This window comes from Perissodus microlepis, chromosome 22 (genome assembly GCF_051167445.1).
Source record: "Perissodus microlepis isolate ML-2025 ecotype Zambia chromosome 22, ASM5116744v1, whole genome shotgun sequence".
Taxonomy (NCBI): Eukaryota; Metazoa; Chordata; class Actinopteri; order Cichliformes; family Cichlidae; genus Perissodus; species Perissodus microlepis.
Genome location: NC_140481.1, coordinates 21,744,647 through 21,764,789, shown reverse-complemented (window position 1 = coordinate 21,764,789; position 20,143 = coordinate 21,744,647). Strand labels below are relative to the sequence as shown.

At 40.1% G+C, this 20,143-nt stretch overlaps 2 protein-coding genes across 3 annotated transcripts in view; both read right to left on the bottom strand.

Moving 5' to 3' along the window:
• Window positions 1–136: 136 nt before the first annotated feature.
• Window positions 137–13,456, bottom strand: cers2a (ceramide synthase 2a). Its single transcript, XM_084919592.1, has 12 exons — window positions 13,000–13,456; window positions 7,063–7,236; window positions 6,791–6,908; window positions 6,551–6,669; window positions 5,194–5,251; window positions 4,495–4,545; window positions 4,310–4,402; window positions 3,390–3,518; window positions 2,674–2,780; window positions 1,794–1,947; window positions 1,539–1,671; window positions 137–293 (listed from the first exon to the last, which is right to left on the bottom strand). Exons 2-12 carry the CDS (start codon window positions 7,233–7,235, stop codon window positions 262–264), a joined length of 1,167 nt encoding a protein of 388 aa, XP_084775718.1. The 5' UTR covers window position 7,236; window positions 13,000–13,456; the 3' UTR covers window positions 137–261.
• A 3,114-nt stretch (window positions 13,457–16,570) lies between these two features.
• Window positions 16,571–20,143, bottom strand: part of celf3a (cugbp, Elav-like family member 3a) — a 36,370-nt gene continuing 32,797 nt past the window's right edge. For both annotated transcript variants that reach the window (XM_084920326.1, XM_084920327.1), the window contains exon 14: window positions 16,571–17,485. The gene's annotated coding sequence lies outside the window, so the exon portion shown is untranslated. The remainder of the gene's footprint in view (window positions 17,486–20,143) is intronic.

Below are 20,143 nucleotides of genomic sequence, written 5' to 3'. Positions count from 1 at the left end.
TCATAAAACCATTCAACGGTTAATCGTCTCCATTATCATTTACTTTAACCTCAGGTTCTACTCCATTATTACCTCAGTGTTAAAAATGCCAAAACTCTTAGTTTAGTTTGAAATGAAAAGGAAAAAACCCACAGAATTGTTATCCATGTTTATCTTTATCATTCTGGTCATTATGAATTTTACATCTCAGCAGCACATAATGCAGAATAAAAACAACTGAGTAGAAGCAAAGCTTTTCAGAGGGAGCCACAGGCAGCTGAGTCATCGACGGGCTTTCAGAGATCGTGGGACGTCTGTGATGAAAAAGGGACAGAAATCACTTTTCTTTCTTCTTTTCTTTAAACAGTTACTTGAAATGATGAAGGCCTTTGCACATGACAATGAAACAGAAAATGTAAACCATACTCTGGGGTGCAATTCTTTTTCTTTTACTGAAAATTTCCATTATTTTTCTTCTTTTGACAACACAAACAAAAATATTTAGAATAAATATAAAAAAATCTAAATCATACTCCAAACAAAAAGGACAATCAGCTTGAATCAAAACGCCATGGAGCCCATTTACTCCAGTATTAATCAATGTCGATCTACAGAAGAACCCATAAAGTGCATGTTGTGATGGGAAAAACAACACTAAATGGAAATGTTACCGACTTTCAGCTGATGAAGATTCACTAAACAATTACCGATTGGCTTTTTTCGGTTACACTCAAACAAATTGCTCCCAAATTTAAACCATGGACTGGACTGAAACAAATAAAAATAAAAACTGTACAAATCAAAAATAATGTTAGGAAGAAACAAAACTAAGACATAAAATGATCTTGTGTGCGTTTGGCTTCTCAAAAGAAAAGATTTTAAGACACACTAATACAAAAAAAAAAAAAAAAAAAATCATCTGCATGAATCAGAGTGGGGTGTTTGAAACTCAGGACTTCAGTAAATGGACTTAGAGCCCGACATGGTCCACAGAAAGTCACTTCCACAATTCAGAACGGTGCTCATCACAAGGTCACTGACTTCAGTTTGGTTATTTAGAGCAAAAACAGAGGAACAAAATAATAAAGTTGGTAATAGTCAGGAGAGTGTTAACTGACCACAAGGAGGAACTACTACGGCCTCCCCTGAAAACACTTCCAGTATTAAAACATGAAGCTACAAGCAGGTGGGTTTTGGACGTGTAACTTGGTCAACAGCGCAAAATCTTGGCAAACAGCACAAAAAAAAAAAAACAGAAACAAAAAACAAAAATAGAAAAGGGGAGAAGACAGAGGAAACCACTCAGCTGCTCTGGTGTGAAGCACCATCATGGTTGTCTATGGCAGTCTTCCCCACATTTCATTTAGTGTAAATCAAAGATGCGCAGTCAGTTTTCCACTGGACTACCCGGGTTTAAGAAAGGAGGATGGATGTGTGTGTGTGTGTGTGTGGTGCCTGCTGCCCCCTTTCAACCTGCCGCGCTCACGTTCTTTGGCTTTCAGACCAGGGCCTGTCATTACATGACAAGCAGACCTCACAGTCCAATCAGTCCCTCTTACTATGGTTGTTGTTGAGGACAGTGTGGCCGTTCTGCACATGCCCGTTTCTAGCCTTTTCCCTACGCTCGCAATCGCCGTCTTCATCGTCTGACTCAGTTTCCTCCTTATCGCTCCTCTCGTCCTCAACGATGTCCTGATGAACCAAAAACAAAAACCCCAAAAAACAAATTTTTTTTTACAACTGGTAGTGTGAGGTGATTGTGTTACACGGCCGGTTTAATAAATTCAAGAAATGCAAAAGCGGGTGTTTCTCACATTGCCCGGCAGGAATTTGACGACCATGCGCAGGATGAGCACCGCCCAGAAGATGTGCAGGACCTGCAGCACACACATCAACCCGTTGAAGAAGTAGAAGCCGAAGAAGGGGGAGTAGAGAGTCAGCGGGTACACAAACGTCGTATGTATGATCCTGGATGAGAGGACAAAGGCAGAACAGAGAGTCCAGTCAGAGCCACCTACAGCCAGCTTCAACAGCCCATTGAGAGGAGCCAGGAGGCTCCACAATGGCTCTGTTGTTGCATTTCCAGAATAAAGTCAGAGGAAGTTTCGAGCAAATTTAGGAAAATTCTACTAAATAAAGTAAACTACCCATTTACCTGCACAGTGCTGCATTAACTGAAAAAGAGCACCAGTAATGCTTACTCATCACAGTACTTTTTTTTTCCCCTGCTTCCCACCCCAGAGGGAATTTGTGTAAATGAATCTGCCTGTTACGAACGTGTACACAGCAGCTATTGTGACACAGAGAGAGGACGCATGCTAAGAACCAGGGACAATATTGGTATGGACACCTTACACCTCCACTTGTGGGGTGGAGTCCTTTCACAGCGAGGAGGAGCAAAACATGAACATGAAGAACACCGGAACAACCTGTTAGGCCATCTCTCAAAAGTCATTTGTGCTCAGTGACGTAATTTACCACAGTGCCCAAAAGAAAATACTGGAAAATTCCCATCATGATAATGAAGATGCATGGTATCCGCGCAACAGCGCATTTCTCTAATGGCTTTAAAAGTTTTTGGTTAACCTCTGAGGCACAAAGGAGTTACACAGATGATGTACTGTATCCTGTAACTGTATCCTTTACCATTTCTAACAACGGAAAACACGTATTTATAGTCTTTTTATTTTTTACCAGAAGGGGAGGATTATGAGGCGGGTGACAATGAAAACTGCAGCAAACATGGTGAAGATGAAGTTGCAGGTCCTCCTCCAGCCTGCATAGTTGAACATCTTGGCAGACTTTAAAGAGAGAAAGCATTCATTCATTTTAAAGTCACAATTATTCATTCTCATAGCTTTGTATGATAGTAGTGCATTGCTATAAATGTTTTTGCATTATGGATATAAAATCTCAAAAAAGGGACATGAATTGGAAAATGGTATTAGCTAGAAACTACGTGTAGCACATCAGTTTCTCTGTATCCAAACTGTCAAACTGCATTGTCTCTTTAAAATTAATAAATAGAAACAGAAAGATGGAGAGACAGATAGTGAAAATGGAGTGATGAGACAGGTAAACTGAAAGAAAGAGACAATAGAAAAAAAAAAGATGGACAGAGAAAAGTAAAGAAAGAAAAGAGCTGCAGAGAGATGACAGAAAGAAAAATGGACCGATAGAGGTAGAGAGGGGTAGATAGAGAGAGATGAGAGTTAGCTCTTCATGCATTTTCTTCTAGAGGGCAGGCAGTCAACTCAGTGGACTCCAATGCTCTTAAGATTAGCATGGAGGTACTCTGCAGTGTTTGTAGGTATCAAGGCAGAGGGCTGCTTTAATGATGTATACTTCTGTGTGATTACATACATTCATTTTGTACCATTTCCTGCCATGTTAGCAGGTTGTCGTCATACCTCCATTAAATAGTCAGCGGCATCGTGAACCAACATGATCAAAGTCCCTGCCCGGATGTAGTTGACCAACCAAGAAAAACTGATGAGGGCGATGGTGGCCACATGGTGAATTATCTGTTCTTTGAAATCCTGGCGAAAAGACAGAAACGGATGACGCAAGAACTGAATCCACCAGATTTAGTCACTTATTGATCAAGCTGTAAAGATAGGTCACCAATCGACCGCATTTGTCTGGTAGATGCAGCTTTTACAAATCATTAACTTCTTGCACGCAGAGGATTGTAGAACTTCAGCGGTATAAAAAGAAACTAAATACACGTTCAAAAGAGTTCGAAACAAAGAAAGAAAAGAAAAACTCAACTGAAAGTTACAAAACAAATCTTCAAATCGGAGGCTGATTGCAGCTCTGATGCTTCCCAGATAAGCCTAAAAAAAAAAATCCTACATTTCGGTTTAAAAGATTAGTTCCTTGAACTTGTGAACCAGCGTTACAAAACAGGCCGTGGCACAGAGGCCTCACAGTTTGCTTACAACAACATGCAAACCTGTGGATAAAATGGTAAATCAGTCTCTCCACAGTGAGATTTCCACAGAGCTCTGGTCACACATTAACTCAGAGACGCTAAAAAGCCAACAGCATCCAACCAAAGGAGCAGCTCCGTTTGTTGTTCACTCACTATGACTTTAGCAAAGAGACGATAAAGTGGAACCAATCACCATCGATAACGTCGTTCTGAATGCAGAAAGCACCACTCGATACAATAAAGTCAGGACTTGAGGAGAAAATCAATATCCAAACCTCAAAATACATTCTCAGTGTCATACGCACTCACTGGGTGAATTCTCTGGATGGAGGGTTGCTGAGGGGTTTTATAGGATAGACATCTAACAGAGCTCAAAGACAAAACAGTATCGCTTACCTTTCGCTTGACATCTGACGCTACGCTGAAAAGCAGTGAGATGTAGAAGCCTAGTTCGATCATGTAGTACCAGTACTGTGAAGGCAGCAGCGGCTGGGAGAGTAGAGGAAGAAGAGTTAGTTATTTTAGCCATTGCTCATGTCATTATTTGAATGAAAGCAAGGCCACAGAGCAGTTTTAAATACCATTTTTGGGAAGTTCTCCCATATCAGCTTCACATCGTAGAACCATGGTTTCTGAGAGGAGAGACACAATCAGCGTATTAGTGATGGTTTAAGTGTTCAACACAACAGCTCGAGCACTCTAATACACAAATGACAAGCAATACAAGCACAGCATCCCACAGCGTGCAGACACAGTTCAGTTTCTGTCTTTCGGTGTAGCAAAGAGACTTTCTATTTCACCAAAGAACAGAACACATGTTTTCACTCAGCACAAAGGTGTTTCTAGTCATGACGCAGATGTTACATATCCAAACTTGAAGTGAAGTTTCACCTTGCGTTACCCACACAAATACAGTCACCAGAGTGTTTCTGGAATCCCCCTATTATTTGCCCGTAAAAGCCAAAGTGAAGAGGACGACGATAACTGACAGCTGGAATCAAGTTACAGTTGTCCATTTTCAAACCTTACCACGAGCTTCTATGATTTTACTCGCTTTACATGTTAACTCTCCTTTTTTTTCTGTCTCTGTACAAAAAACAGCTCCAGCTGAACACAAATAACTTTAATTAGCTGGTCAGTTCTGTGGCTGAATCTCAGGAGACGCACTGTAGGAAACAATCTTCAACTCGCAGAAATGCATTTACTTCTATTAACCTTTGCATAGTCGTTGTTTGCAGAGAAACTTTGCTTTGTGCAAACATTTCTGACAGTATACTCACATCAATTAGGACTGCCAGGCCAGCAAAGAAAGCAAGAAGGTAAAAGGTAAATCTCCAACTGGAAGAGAGTGCACAACAATCTCAGAAATGAAGTTCTGGTAAAGCGTGACTTCATTACACAATATCGTAACACTGGCATGACACATGCAAAAAACACCAAGACATGTTCCTACTGTGCTAATGTTGCTTCTGAAGTGATCCCCTTAATTCTTTACTTAATGATTATTATTATTACTACTTATTTTATTTTTTACATATAGTTTACATATAAACTAATTACATTCACAAGAAGAAGAGCAATTTGGATGTCATTAAAAAAAAAAAAAAAAAAGTCCTTACACAATAAGCAATGGGCAGAAAACCCCATTCCACTACTGCCTGGAAACACCTGGTTTACATTCAGTGTTTTTTTTAAATCTGGCATCTATCATTTTTCTGCTTGCAGTCAGTATCCTTGCTGCAATATGGGCGGTTTTGCAACAGCATTTAAAAAATGTCCTGCTCCCTTTTTTGTGGGTGTGTCTGGGTTAAAAGTCAAGGTACTCATGATAAAACAGTCATCCGTGCACAATGGATAAGTGATTGATAATATAAACAAAACATTTTTATTGTTGTCGTAGTGACAGCTCATACAAAAAGCTTTGCAAGGTTACATCCAATGAGCCACTCTTACTGTCTGACACAAGTCCATTTTAAGACAGTTGACTGGGCCATTTCTAGATGTGCAACATGTTGGATGTTTCAGCATGCAGAGAAAGCTGTAGCTCTCTACTGTGATAGATGTGCGCTTTAAACACAACCTATTTTGCCATCTTTCAGCTCCATGTTTTTATTCTTAGACTCTACTATACCAGCATTGCACGACTGACAGTTCAGAATAATGCTTAGTTATCTTTTACTAGGCTATTGTGCAGTCCAGCATTCATCCTCTGTGTAAAACAAGTTCCTCGTCCTTTAAGGCCGCTTTCTTCTGATTGGCTGGCTCTCACAAACAGAAGATTTGAACAGCACGTGGGTGGGACTGCTCACAGCCACAGCTGTGTGTCTCAGTTGACTATACTAAGAATATCCTTTCTCTGACGTCACTATATACATGTGCTGACGTCATTATATGAAACTTTTGCCATGTTAAATAGAAGTATTAACCATAGTGACAGCAGATAGAGCTGCTTTATGGTCTTTTTAACGATGCATAAAAAAGAAAAATGCATTAAAATAAATGCTATTAAAAGCCTCCTTCACGTGGCTTTACTGTCATGGGGACCTGTATTGTCACCAAAGCAAATTATTATTATAACATGATACTTTGAAGCTGAAGTGTCAGATTTGGTAGAAGGATACGAAATTGTTATTTTACCTTGCTTCCCTAAATTTTTTGAGCTTGCTGGGTCGGTCCTGGTTCCTCCGGCGCCTGAACCACCTCTGGACCTGTCGCACTGAACAGCCTGTCTGTTTGCTTAAACTCTCAATGGAGCTCTGACATTAAAAGCAGAACAAAGAAGAGCAGAGTCTTTGGTCTCTACTATTTAAACCTTAAACACTAAAATCTTGCATAGAGTACGAATTAAACACCTGTGACGTATGCAAATACAGGTACCTGTTTGGGATGCTTTGATGTGCTGCAGAAATAGGACTCCAGGACTGGATTTGGAGGAGCACGAACACGCTGCTTGTCACTCACTCCCAGAAGAGAGGCCAGAGGAATCGCGACAGTCCTAGGGGAAGAGGAGGAGAAGGGGTACACTTAGGTAGAAAATGAGGCTTACACATCATTTCATATTTGTCAGAAAGAAACATGCAAACCAGGCAGACAGGTGTAGATTAATAGGCAAATGACAGTGTGGGACACAAGTGTTAGAGAAAACTCACCGCTCAAATATCTGCCTGATGACGAGGAAGCAGAAAGCGATGGGTATAGTAGCCCAGAGGTCCTGAGGTTTAGGGAACACTTTGCCATCGTGATCCGTCAAGTCAGCCCAGCCGTGGCCTTCAGGAAACCAAAGCCAGTCCGCCCATATCAGTTCACTCAGCCGAGACAGCATCCTATAGACAAAACACAGAGAGAGAGGAGTCTGCATGTTATGGAAGGAAATTAAGACAAGTATTAAAAAGAATATTTTGTCTGCTTGGTGATCTCCTTTTAGATTTTCTATCAGATAAACCCAGCAACTAACTCAGCCGTGACCGTATCCTGAAAGGAAGCTCTGCAAACTGAAAGCTGAGAGTAATTAGTATTGATTGGAAGTTATTAATCTAACCAAGCGTCTCCAACACACACACACACACCATCTCTTACACTTCCTGCTCTAGATAAATGGGAGTACTGAAGGCAGTATTGTTGTGTGTGTTTTCCAGCACACACAACAATATTTAAAAAACACAAATACATAAACTGTCTGGGTCAGCATGAAAAAACAAAAAGAAAAACAGGTACCATCTCCAGCAGTTGCTATGCTGGATGTCTGACAGCAAAGTCTTATCCGCAGATTAACGCAAAATGCTGCGGCACCCAAGCTCAGCTGCCATTATGTGTTTAATTAAATAAGTACTCACTGATTAATGACATACTGTTTATCTGAACGGCAGACAGGAAATTGCACAACAGCGTGTACTAATAATCTCTTAAGTAGACAACATGATATTCACCATTTGTGGTGTTTATTCATTTCCACTGTAACTTCTAGAGAAAAGAGAACTACACAACTGCTCTGACAAGCTCAGTTAACACAATGATTACGGTGGATTTCATCATACACATGTTAAACAAAGCAATTACAGAAGGCAGGGCAACTTTATTTAATACAACTTTCTAACTATGAGGTTAGCCTCTAAGACAATCTGATGAGGAAATGTATAAAAGGATATGCATTGCATGAATTCTAAATACTTTAAAAGGGATCCCCAACTAAAAATTTTCAGTGCGCTTTCATCATGTGCTCCTTCACTTTAAAAAAAAAACAAACAAACAAACAAACAAAAAAATCTAATTCGAGTTTCACGTTCACACACATAAACATGTTCCATATCTACCTTTCACAGTATAGCAGCATATGAGGGGTTTATATCCATCCGAGTAATTAATCTGAGAAAACTGAGCACTTATGGATGGCTGCAGTTTCTCACATTCCCCTGTGATCAGGGTCATGACTGTTCGTTCTATTTCACAGCAACCCATCCTGTAAAGGTAGTGGAAAGTTTACTACGTTACAGGAAAGGAGTCTTTCCCGTCTTTCGTATTCCTTAGACTCATTCATGCCCTTGCTACAGTATTGTTTTGTCTCTTTGTGCTGTTGGAAAACTGATATACTCAATCACAATGATAAAAGAAAAAGAAAGGGGGGAGGGGATGGCAGATGTTACTTATATGCTAAAAATGGATCATTTTAGCTTGATGTTAGATAATTGCCAGGCAAGGAGAAAACATATTAATAAACCATATATAATTAAACTTTTGTGGCTTTAATTTAGATTATGCCGTTTCGAAAATACAACAGCAGAATGCTCTTCTTCTTCTGCACTAAAGGGACATAAATGCTAAAAAGGGTCATTTTAGCCTGTTGCTAAGTGATTATAGGCACCATGATGACATTGCAATATATATGTAAGAGCCTGAGTTTGCTCACACACACACACACACACACACACACACACACACACACACACACACAATTTTTGCCCCCGGGCCAGTACATTAGACTTTTCTTGCCCCTTGTATTATTATTTTACTTTTTTTTTTTTTTCTCAGCTCCTTTGCCATCCAGCCACTGGTTATGTTGTACTCTGATTTATAGTCAGCTGAATGTACCAAAGGCACTGATCTTTTGGAGGTTGTTTTCATCTACTGTCCTGGTCTTTTCTCCTCTTCTTATCCACAGGAAACCTGTGGGGACCACACTTTGGAGCACAACCAGATTACATCACTGACCCAGCATGCACCTAACGCACAAAGTAATGGTGGCGTTTGTAGGTCATAACATGTTAGGATGTTTATGAAACAGTATTTTGTTGTGTTTTTAGCCAAAGAACTACCGTACAGAATTTTTTTATGTAACTGCATAAAGGCATTAAAGAATCTTCTAATCTTCTTCCAAAGACAATGATGTGACAAGGGAAACCAGTGCTGTCATGAACCAGGTTTCGAGTGAAATCTGGATTGAGATGTCTTAATTTTCGAACTTTTGATTTTAATTTTTGGACCAAAAAGTCAGAAACCTAAAGAGCAGTATGACTGCTTTGTTATTAGAGTGTGCAAACAGCAACATAATCTGCAGTCAAACAAACTGCATGACCTCAGCGTAGTTACTGGCAAAACCTCAAGGGAGGTTAAGTCACCTATGGATTCGGGCCATTTGAGTCGGCACATTGCTTTACTGCTTCACCTTTGTTACTGCAGACAGTGTTTTGTGACAGTGTGAGCAACTTTCTGTTGCTAAAAATTAAAGAGGAAAATCCAACTTTATGTGTGTGTGGACTTTAACCTGCTTTGAATCTGCTCGGTCAGCCTTAATTTGGCTTCAGTGGAACGGCTGTTTCAGAGATACAGCAACTCATCTGAAAACAGCCGCAGTCAAATATCAACTATCTTGTTTGTTAGAGTTACTCAGGTTGATTTGAGTCAACCTGTTTCCTGTTGTTTGTCAACTCTCATGCCTCAGTGAGAAACCCTTCTCTGAAAGTGTCCACAATGTTGCTTAGCTGACTGCAGATCAGGTTAAGTCTTTTGAACTTTACAAAAGGAGAATGGGTTCTCTATAAAACATTATAGATATGTTAATGAGTGCAGGTTTATTCAGTCCTTAGTGATTTATGGAATTTGGGTGAACATGCAGAAGGACTTGCTGTCTAACACGGGGAACTGGAAACCGACCTGCTCAGGCTTTGAGGTACACATTTGTACCTATAGTTGGTCCAAACGAAACCAGCAACATTTAAAAGCAAGTACAAAAAATGCAGCGATAACATGCAATAAAAATCCAGAGGCCTAAGAGTTTATAGGTAAGTGACAGCAGCACCTGCCTTTTTTACAGCATCAGTATCTGCTCTGATGGTGGAACGTTTCCTCCAAGTCTTCCTGACTGGAGATCAATAGTTGGCGGAGGAACACCAGCCGCTCAGCGATAAGCTGAAATAAAGTCGCATATTTTCTTATGCTTAACCAGCTTTTGTACTACTTAAGCTTCAAACTGCATGCATTTGTTCTCACATGATTTTGACTGCTTCATAACAAATCTCATCTCTTCTATCTCTGTGTGAGAGCTGTCTAGGTCTCTTACAGTTAATGATCAATATCTTCTGCCTAGTTTTTCTGCATTTTTAACCACTTAAAAATATTCCTTTGAAATCTAAATTGAGAGAGGTACAGAGAAGACAATTAAAAGTGACACTCAGCTTGTTCTCAAGTTTTCCTTAAGGCTAAAGGATTCACTGGATAATCACAACTTTCACTTTCATACCTTTTCAAAATGGTTTTCCTCCTTTTTGGCACATGCAAACTCAACAGTACCTGCTTATAATAAGACTGGATATGAGATCAGGGCCAGTCACACAGACTGCAATTTGTGCATGTACTATAAAGAATCATAACTCATCTTTCTTTTGTTGTTTTATTTTAAATAAAGTAACCACATTATTGCGGTAGAACTTACACGATATATGATAGATAAAGGATATATTTTCCTACTCTCTTAATAACTGCAACTGTTCAATACTTTGAATTTAAGAGTTAGACAACTGTAAATGTAACTGGTGCCCCTTTAATCATTTTTATTTTGTGAGTTAAGAAATGGTTGACCTTAAATTAAGAATCACTTAAAATAAATACTGTACAGATCTTACTAAATTAATTCCTGTTCAACCACCTCATTTTAAGGTGGACCTAATATGCTAAAGTGTTTTACCGCAGACTTCTGGGTTTCTTGCATGATATCATGCATCACTGCTCAAACGTTGTCCAATATATTAGACACAACCACCTGTTGCTAAGCAAAAAATTGTATTACCCAAAACTGGCCACTGGCTTGAAGTGGTTCCCAAAAGTTGCTGGTTGTTGCTGGTTGAAATCGTTTGCAAAGAAGGTGCTGCACTAAAAACTCCTTGTGATTGCTTTGGTTGCTAGCAGATTTGCCAGGTTGCCTGTGATTTCTGATGTTTGTCCGCAAATCCTCACCAACTACTAGTAGTACAACTTGGAAAAGTGCAACACAAATGAAAATCAAGGAGCCCTGACTTCAAAGTAAAAGTTGTGCCTTGGCGCTAGCCAAGCCAACATGTTGGCAGCTTTTACTTTGCAGCTTTTACTTTGAAGGAAAAGAGTCTCCATTTCCAGTTTGTGTCACACCTTTTCACTACTGCTCAGAGGATAGCTGGAAATTGTAGACGAGTCCATCACTTGCATTCAAAGAACGATCACAGCAATCAACCAATGAATCCAATTACAAGATGTTTTTTGCCAACAAGTTGGGAATATATATTTTATCCTCAGCAACAGGTGGCTTCCAGTGGGTCACTGACCAGTCTATATGCTTGTTTGACTACTGGCTCGATCATATTAATATTTTCCACCCACTTACGACAGGTTGTTGCCAGTCCCCTGTGTGACTGGGGAATCATTCATTCCATCCTACACAGTTGCTATCAGTGAGCTTCTGGTAGAATGAAGGTCTAAGGATTTTTCACAGTGACTTTTTTATACTCTCAACATGTATAATCCATTGGTGGCCAACTAAAAGTATGCAGGTCTAAGGCTCTTGTGCACCGGCTTTTATTTTTCTGACCTGGAAGCTGCATCCATCTTTTATAGCATCTGTGGTTGACATACTGTTAGGTCAAAGAGTCTGTGTCACCTTACTTTACAGAAGTGGCTCTACCCACCAGCTTCCCAAACGTTGTTTGCCAAAGACAAGCCAATCAGAGTAAAGCTAGCTTTACAAATTGGTTTCAGATTATGAATAGAGAGGGCTGCACCAAAGCCTAGTATAAGATGAATAAAGATTATTTTGAATTTGAATCAGGCCTGCAAAGCTACCCTAGTAGCACACAAGAATTGAAAGCTGGAGCTAAAAAGTGAGGTTCATATGTCGTCTGTAAAGTTTTCCAGTTAGTGTGTGACACCGTCTACGCTGTTTGCGTAAGCGTGTGCAGGGAGTGGCTGCATGAGATTAAGCGTAGTGCAAGCGGGGAGTCTCCCGGACATAGCGGAACAGCCTGTCTGACTCACTGAGATGGAGCTTTGAATAAGTTTCCCGAACAACTACTCTTAACTCTCTTATCAGAGAGTGCCACTTATAATACTCAGCCTGATGAGAGTTCTACAAAAGAGTAAGATAAACCAGGCTAACCTCCCCTGAGTGTTTACGTTAGAAAACTTTTTTTTGCGGACACTTAAATTGCACGCTCAGAGATATAAATGGCCGTTTATCTTTAGCAAACAACTTCCTAACGGCGGCTGTTTGCGGTTTGCACACTTTCATGACCTTCTTTTTCTTAATCGCGGTGTTCCCACAAAACAAACACAACCGACATTCGGGACAAGTAAAGGCCTGCTAGCTTAAAGTGTGAGAGCTACTTGAACGTCCCCCTAACTGGTGAACCGGAGACGGCGTGTGTCAGCTAAGTTTCATGGGTATCTTCCCCCGCCCGGCTGAAACTTCACGTAAATTCTCCAGGGAGGGCGACTCTCCTGTTTCTGTCTAAAAATAGCAGAAATGAAAGACAGTGTGTGCGTCCGAAATTAAGTGTAAAGGAATTAAAGTTTTGAGGGAGGCTTTGTACGGTCTTAACCGCATCGTGTAACGGTGCCGTACTCACCTCTCTCCGCTGTTTGTAGTAAGCAGGTCGTCCTAAAATGTATGGCGGCGGCTCTGATGCTGCCGCTTCTGCTTCTGCTCGCCCTCTGTTCCTGTAGCAGCTGACGAGATTTCAGCTAGTTCTCGCCATTAAAGTCGCTCCAACTTGACCGCTCAGTGAGCTGTAATCTACTCTTTCCTCCAACCACAAGTTCGCCACATTCTCAGTCAAGAAAAAAACAAAAGCCCGTGTCGCACTTTTCTTCCTAAACTCTCTCCTGAGGTCGTGATTTTAGCTGGATCCAAAGAGGATGTAAATAACTTTTGTGTTTTTTTCCCCCTCCCCGTTTCATCAAAGTAGTCTAAAGCTGTTTCCGCTGAACTGCCGGGCAGTGTAATTGGTTGGATATGGTAGATATCAAGTAAAAAGAGGATGAGACGGGGGAAGGCTATGTAAAGTGACGTTAGCCTAGTCTACATTCTATGAGGGGTGTTTAGTGCCACACGAGGCAGTGTTGCCAACTCTTCAGTAAGGAAAATCGCTATTGGCTGTCCTAAAAGTCAATGACGTCATCCCCTAATTTGCATAATTTGTCATGCTAATGTAATTGTAACCTACGTTGTTGGAGAGAGAAATAACATCGTGGAAGAGACATAAAGTGAGTAAAAAACATCCTAAATGCAGTTAGAATTTATTTAGAACTACAAATTTAATTTCTTATAGCAATTATTGTCTTTTAATGTCACAATTCCAACCCTGCTCCTTTATCCGGGCCTGGACCGGCAAAAGTGACCCGAAATTGGCACTCTGGTGGAGTTACTTTGTGTGTGAGAGTGTGTGTTTATAAGTAGTTTTAAACCTTGTGATCCACAAAACAGCTTAACAGTAAAGGAAGAACTGACTGCGTTACAGTCAGTGCGGGAGCGGCGTTTGGACGCACAGGTGTGAACGTCTCCTGCCCCGATAGCAGCTGGGGGAGGACTATCCTCCGCTTGTGAGCGCTTTGGCACGGGTGAGGTGCCCACGGCAGCACCACTGCTTGTTGAGAGTAAGAGCGATACGCGTTTTCACGTCAAAAAGTCGTCATAAATAAGTCTCCAATAATACCAGAAAAAGATTTGTCACTAGTCACTTTTTAGAAAAAAAAGTCGCTAAGGGGGTCTGAAAACTCGCTAAATATAGCGACAAAGTCGCTAAGTTGGCAACACTGACACGAGGAGGAAACGCGCCTCTTTTTAGTAGTAGTCATTTACACACAGGCATTCAGCTTTAATGTTTTCTAAATACGAATTACTTGTTTTCAGAAATGCATCTATCTATATTTTTAATAGGGATACACATGAAATAAAAGAAAATTGCTGTAGAAATCAGGTAAAAGGTAGCTATGCAAGAGCCTGTATGTTGTTTTGTATTTCAGGTGGTGAAACAATCATACGTCATAGTTTTAGCACCTGTATATACACTCACCAGCTACATTTTTAGGTGCACCTTTTTAATTTTACTTGAGATGGCGTGTTGAAGTTCAAACTGAGCATCAGAATAAGAGAGAAAGGGGATTTATGTGATTTTGAATGTGGGATGGTTGTTTGTGCATACTAGGCTGGTATGAATGTTTCAGGAGCTGGTGATCTGGTGGAAATGTTTTCACACAACCATCTCTACTTTACAGAGAATAGCCTGAAAAGGAGAAAATTTTCATTGAGTGCCAGTTCTCCAGGTAAAAACACCTTTTTGATTTCAGTGGTCAGAGGAGAATGAGGCAGCAGTAACGCCAAGGCATGCAGAACTACTTCTCTGAATGCACAACACGCTGAACCTTGAAGCAGATGGACTACAGCAGCAGAAGACCAGGACACTGAAGCCTCACAAAAATTGGATACTACAACATTGGAAGACGTTGCCTGGTCAGATAAGACTTAATTTCTGCTTCCACATTCAGATGGTGGCATCATAATTTGGTATAAATAACAGGAAAGCATGGACCTATCCTGCCTTGTATCAGTGATGGTGGTGGTGTAATTTTGCAGATATTATCGTGGCACACTTTGGGCCTCTTAGTATCAACTGAGCATGGTACCAATGTCACAGCCAACCATGTCCATACCTTTATGAGCACAGTGTACCCATCCTCTGATGGCTGTCTCCAGAATTAAACACACCCTCTCACAAAGCTCAAATAATCTCAAACTGGTTTCTTGAGCACGCCTGTACTCAAATGTCCTCCAAAGTCACCATAGGTCAGTGTAATGGAGCACCATGTCCATGAGTCTCATCACGGATGTGCAACTGAAAAATCTACAGCAACTGTGTGATGTCCTTAAAATCTTTGAGAAATGTTTCCAGCACCTTGTTGAATCTGTGCTGTGAAGAGAAGCGTTAAAGACAAAAAGGGGTTCCAACCCACTACTTTATATTATATTATTAGATCATAATAACACGTATCACTTTAATGTGACCTGAGGATTCCCTCGAATCGATAGCTTCACAGTTTCACACACACCACACTCTGCTTAGCAGTGTTTTAGTTGTGACCAGTGCTGCAGCAGACTTCAGTTCAGGTGGAAGTGCTTAATTTTAGTTTGTTGCAGCTGCAAAAATGAAAGAAATTTGTTTTGTTTTTTTAATCTCTACAAAACTAATACTGCTGATTCTGAACTGGCTAGTTTCCATTAACAGTGGTGCTTCAGCTCACTCTGCTGGTGATACCTGGTTACATCATTTTTTTATGTACGCTACATTCATATAATGTTTAAAAGGAAGTAAGATTAATTTTTACATTAGGTGTTTTTCACAAGCTTCTTAGCAGACAAGTTCATTATTTGCTGCCTTTAGGCCATGTTCAGACAGGCAATAGCACCAGCTGAGTGCTCCTGTAAAGATCTCTAGTAGATAAAGAGTTTTCTGTCCTCAGAACTCACAACCGGAAAGCTACACACCCCAAACAAATGTGCACTTACCTCTACATACTTATGTGCCGTCTTTCTACTCAGACATTAGCCATTTTCCCCCTCAACGTTACACTTTTCTCCAGCTTTTTTCTACTTCTCGTCTTTGTGGCATTAATACCTCCTCATAAATCGAAGCATGCCAGAGGGCTGAGGCATGTTTAGACTGATCAGACCAAACCCAAAAGGCTGTGCCAGACAGACTCAGTGCATACCCCAGCTGTGGTTAAACACACACCTCAGCCTCCTCCCTTGCCTTCATAACTGAGCTGAATATTTATGCATGCACAGTCATCAGAAATCACGCTGCCAAAAGAGGCCCGACAAAATTATGTGCATTAACTCTGGGCATTATGTTAATCATGTATATAAATGTGCTTCATTTACCAGTGACGGTCCATTCAAGCAGCCCTACAAGGAAATTAAATGAATGGAAAACTTCCTTTGAGTAGTTTTCAGTCAGTTAGGTCCACAGTGGAGCCACCAAACCTCTGGAGGATTACAGATATTTTTCACTTTCAATTCTTCTTTAGGCCTTTAGAGAGCAGCAAACCTCCCAGAATAACCCATTCACAATCATACGCCCAAACTTGATTTGATTAGTCTCACAGGGGAAAAAAGGGAAAAAAAGAGCTCACACTGTGACATTTCTTCTAAATTGTACTTTATTTTCTTTTAAAGACATATGTTTTAAAACAGCGATTGTAGAGAATAAATAAAGAAACGTTTTTTTTCCACTTCCATAGGTACATTTATGTAATTAAAAACTCTGTAATAGCAGTAGTGTTCATCATCATGAAGACCACAGGAATCCTGTTTTTTTTTTTCTTCTTTCTTCTTCTTCTTCTTCTTAAATTAAAAAAGAAATTGTCACATGTCCCCCGCCGTCAAATTGATTACCAAATAAATTAAAACGTAAAAAATCAAGATAGAAAAATTCCCAGCCCTTCCTTCCGCTTTGTTAATTTTTAAAAGTTGTGGCAGCAGAGAATGTTAACTGGTGAAGTTTTAGAGTCCTCCTTTTTTTTTTTTTTTAAACCAAAGTATTTACAGTGAGAGGAAATCCATTTCTCTTCCAGCTTAAGTACCCCCATTGTTTTTAAATTTACATATAAATAATAAAACTAACTCTACATAACAATATTACCAATGGTAATCATACAGAGTAGTATTTTCTTTTGCCTCCGACTGTAGACTGGCCTTCTGTTAACGCCGCAGACCACAAATCACACTATACAGTAGAACCCTGTTCAGTAGAATAACATCAGTGATATGCTTTTTCTTAACATGTATATCTTGTTGCCAACAATAGATATGTACATATATAAATGAATCCAGCTGTGGAATGATAGGAACTCGGGAGCACTTCTCATATTGCGGATGCTGATTCAGTCAATGCGTTTGTTGCTGATATTACTGCTGCTGCTGCTGCTGTTTGTTTTTGTAAAGCGCATACACGTGATACTGCTTTATGTGAAGTGTTGCTCCTGTGCTATACGGTTGGTCAAACAACCAAAAAAGGCTGGGACATCCCAAGTGGTTTTTCTTGATTGAACACTTTCCTGGGAGGTGAAGAAGGAACAGAGGAAGAAGAAAAGGAAAGAGGGAAAAAACAAACCAAAGTATGAGTATTATTTTTAGATCAAATCACAGAAATCAAACACAGAAGTTTAAGACTTTGGAAGTGGTGTCTGCATTACACACTGCTTGCACTGATGCCTCAGGGGGAGTCTGAGTAATCAACTAGTGTCCATGCAGCTGGAATAGGGACAGTCACACTGCCGCAAGTGTATGCACGCTCTTAGAAAATTGTCTGTCGTCTTTTATTGCAGGCAACTTAATTCAGAACATGCACAGTAAGAATTCTGGTGGGGATCAACTCTTTAAATTTTAGATAAAACAAATAAGATATATATTTCTTCAGAGGGGCATTCACAAAAGAAGTATTTAATTAAACTGCAGTTTCTCAGGAAAATTCATTTTTGCATCACAAATTCATATTTTCTAAGCAAACTGCTGCAAACACAACATCTGCAGGTATGAGAATCTATTTATTATCTTCTGAGACCTTTTCCTTTATGCTTCGTTTATCTAAATTTGAGACAAATTGTGCAGTAGGGCAGTACATGAATGAATATGAGTCTCCTGCTCTCAATCATAAAGGCTGTGTGAAGCCTAGCTCTAATTAAATACAGCAGAATTTCAAAGATATTAACTACGTCAGTGAATTTAAGTGAAGTATGTATAAAACTGTGCACAAATACTGTGGGGTGTTTTACATTTGATACATTGTAGCTATTAAAAACACAAAGACAGTGCAGAGGATTAGAGGGGAAGAAGCGGAAACTGTGTCAATGGCTGTTTAAAGTGATTTTTTTTTTTTTAAATGGAGTGGAATAAAAATTAATTAAAATTTACTGATTGTTTCTGGGGACTAGAAAAATTCTGTAAGCAACATTTTTTTTAACTCTCCTGAAAATTCCCTTTCGGATTTTTCAGCAGTTTCAGACTTTTTACAACACGATAAATTATTTTTTTTTCTTACTTTTGACTTTATGACCTGCAGATGCTCTGGTTGTTGTTTTGGTTTGGATAACAGGTGGACATTTTTTTTTTTTTTTTTTTTGGGGGGGGGGGGTGTTATTATTTCAACCGTATGATTATTTATGGTTATTTCTTCTTAGCTTTTGGAGTCCCAGAATTCCTACAGAGGAATGTAGTTCCTCAGCCAGCAGCACGTGTCACAGGAACAAAACAGCTTTACCCAAAACCTCCTAGTTAGTGTCTCATTTGACACACACACACACACACACACATACACACACACACACCAACAATTTTCAGATTTTACTCAACACAAAAACACTCGCGCTAACACGAGATGTGATCACAAAGTTTTAGGATGCTGCCATCGAGGGCTTCAATAATTCAGATTTAAGTTTGGCCTCTTCAGGGTCACCCGAGTGAGCTCTGGATCTCTTCTAGCTCTGCTGACCTTTCTAGATCGCAATGGGCATTAGAGTTGCTCAATCATTTTCAGTGTCAGGTTTGACCGAATATCCTGTGGACGATCATCACTGATGATTAGAGGGTTGTCGGATCCACTGCAGTTTCCACATTTTCCAAACCTGCATCAGGTAAGGTGTGGAGAAGGGAGTGTGCTTCTTGTTTTGTGAGATTAGGCTCTGTTAATTTGTATCCAATGATGAAACTGACAGGACAGTTTAACTGTAACATTCTGAGGCATCTGTGGGAGAACATTAAAGGCCATGTCCTAAATTTGGGGAGAGGGGCGGCCGTCATTGTGTGGTAGATACACCATGTGGTAGATTGTTTTGGCCTTGCATTCATTAGCCACCCTGCTCCTCAGATTTAGGGAGCACATCTTAAAAATACACATTAAGCCAACACAGAGTGGTAATAAAAATGCTTCCAGAGAGAAATTTCAAATTAGCACAGCAGGAGATGAAAGATGTGCAAAAGTGCACAAGGAAGTGACCTTGAAGAGCAGGTTGGCCATATTTTATCTAGGTATGGTTTGTGATTCATAAGCTTTATGATTGCACCTCGTACAACACTGTGTTCATCTCACACACGATCAGTCAGTCGTACATAAATACTCTGCTGTCAACCATATACAGGGGCACGTATATATTTTCTTTCAGCCTCACAAAAAAATAAAATAAACATGGACAAAGTTCAGGCACAAAGTCACATGGAATTGAATCACGACAAAACGAAAACCTCGCACTCACCGAAAACTACCACACCATCCAATTAAACAGAAGGGATATGTAAGAATGATAATCATGACAGACGACAAAAATGAAACCAATCAAAACCAAAGAGATGTCCGGGAGAGGTCTCGTGTATCCATATTTGATGGTCAACCAGCTAATTTAGCTCTTAGCACTAAAGCTTTTAGAGGACTTTAAAGGCAAACAGCATGTCATGATAATCAGTTGCTTACAGATGCTGAGGTAAGTGACGATTACTGATCAGTGTTTGCAAGGATTAAAACCAGGATAAAATAATAAAAGAGGAAATTCACAGCACACCAAACACAGTTCATGGTCGCCACAGTAACCCGCCATGCAGTTGAGCATGGTGAATCAAGGCAACGGCCCAAAACCCCCCCCAAAAAAGAAATAAAAAACCAAACTGCTAATGGCAACCATCACAGGCAATATCGCCACAGCAACCAACCAACCAACCAACCA

Coding starts and splice junctions, on each gene's coding strand:
- cers2a (XM_084919592.1), bottom strand. CDS start 7,235: ATGCTGTCTCGGCTGAGTGAACTGATATGGGCGGACTGGCTTTGGTTT. Junction 6,909..7,062: donor ATCAGGCAGATATTTGAGCG/GTGAGTTTTCTC, acceptor CTCTTCCCCTAG/GACTGTCGCGATTCCTCTGG. Junction 6,670..6,790: donor CATCAAAGCATCCCAAACAG/GTACCTGTATTT, acceptor TTTTAATGTCAG/AGCTCCATTGAGAGTTTAAG.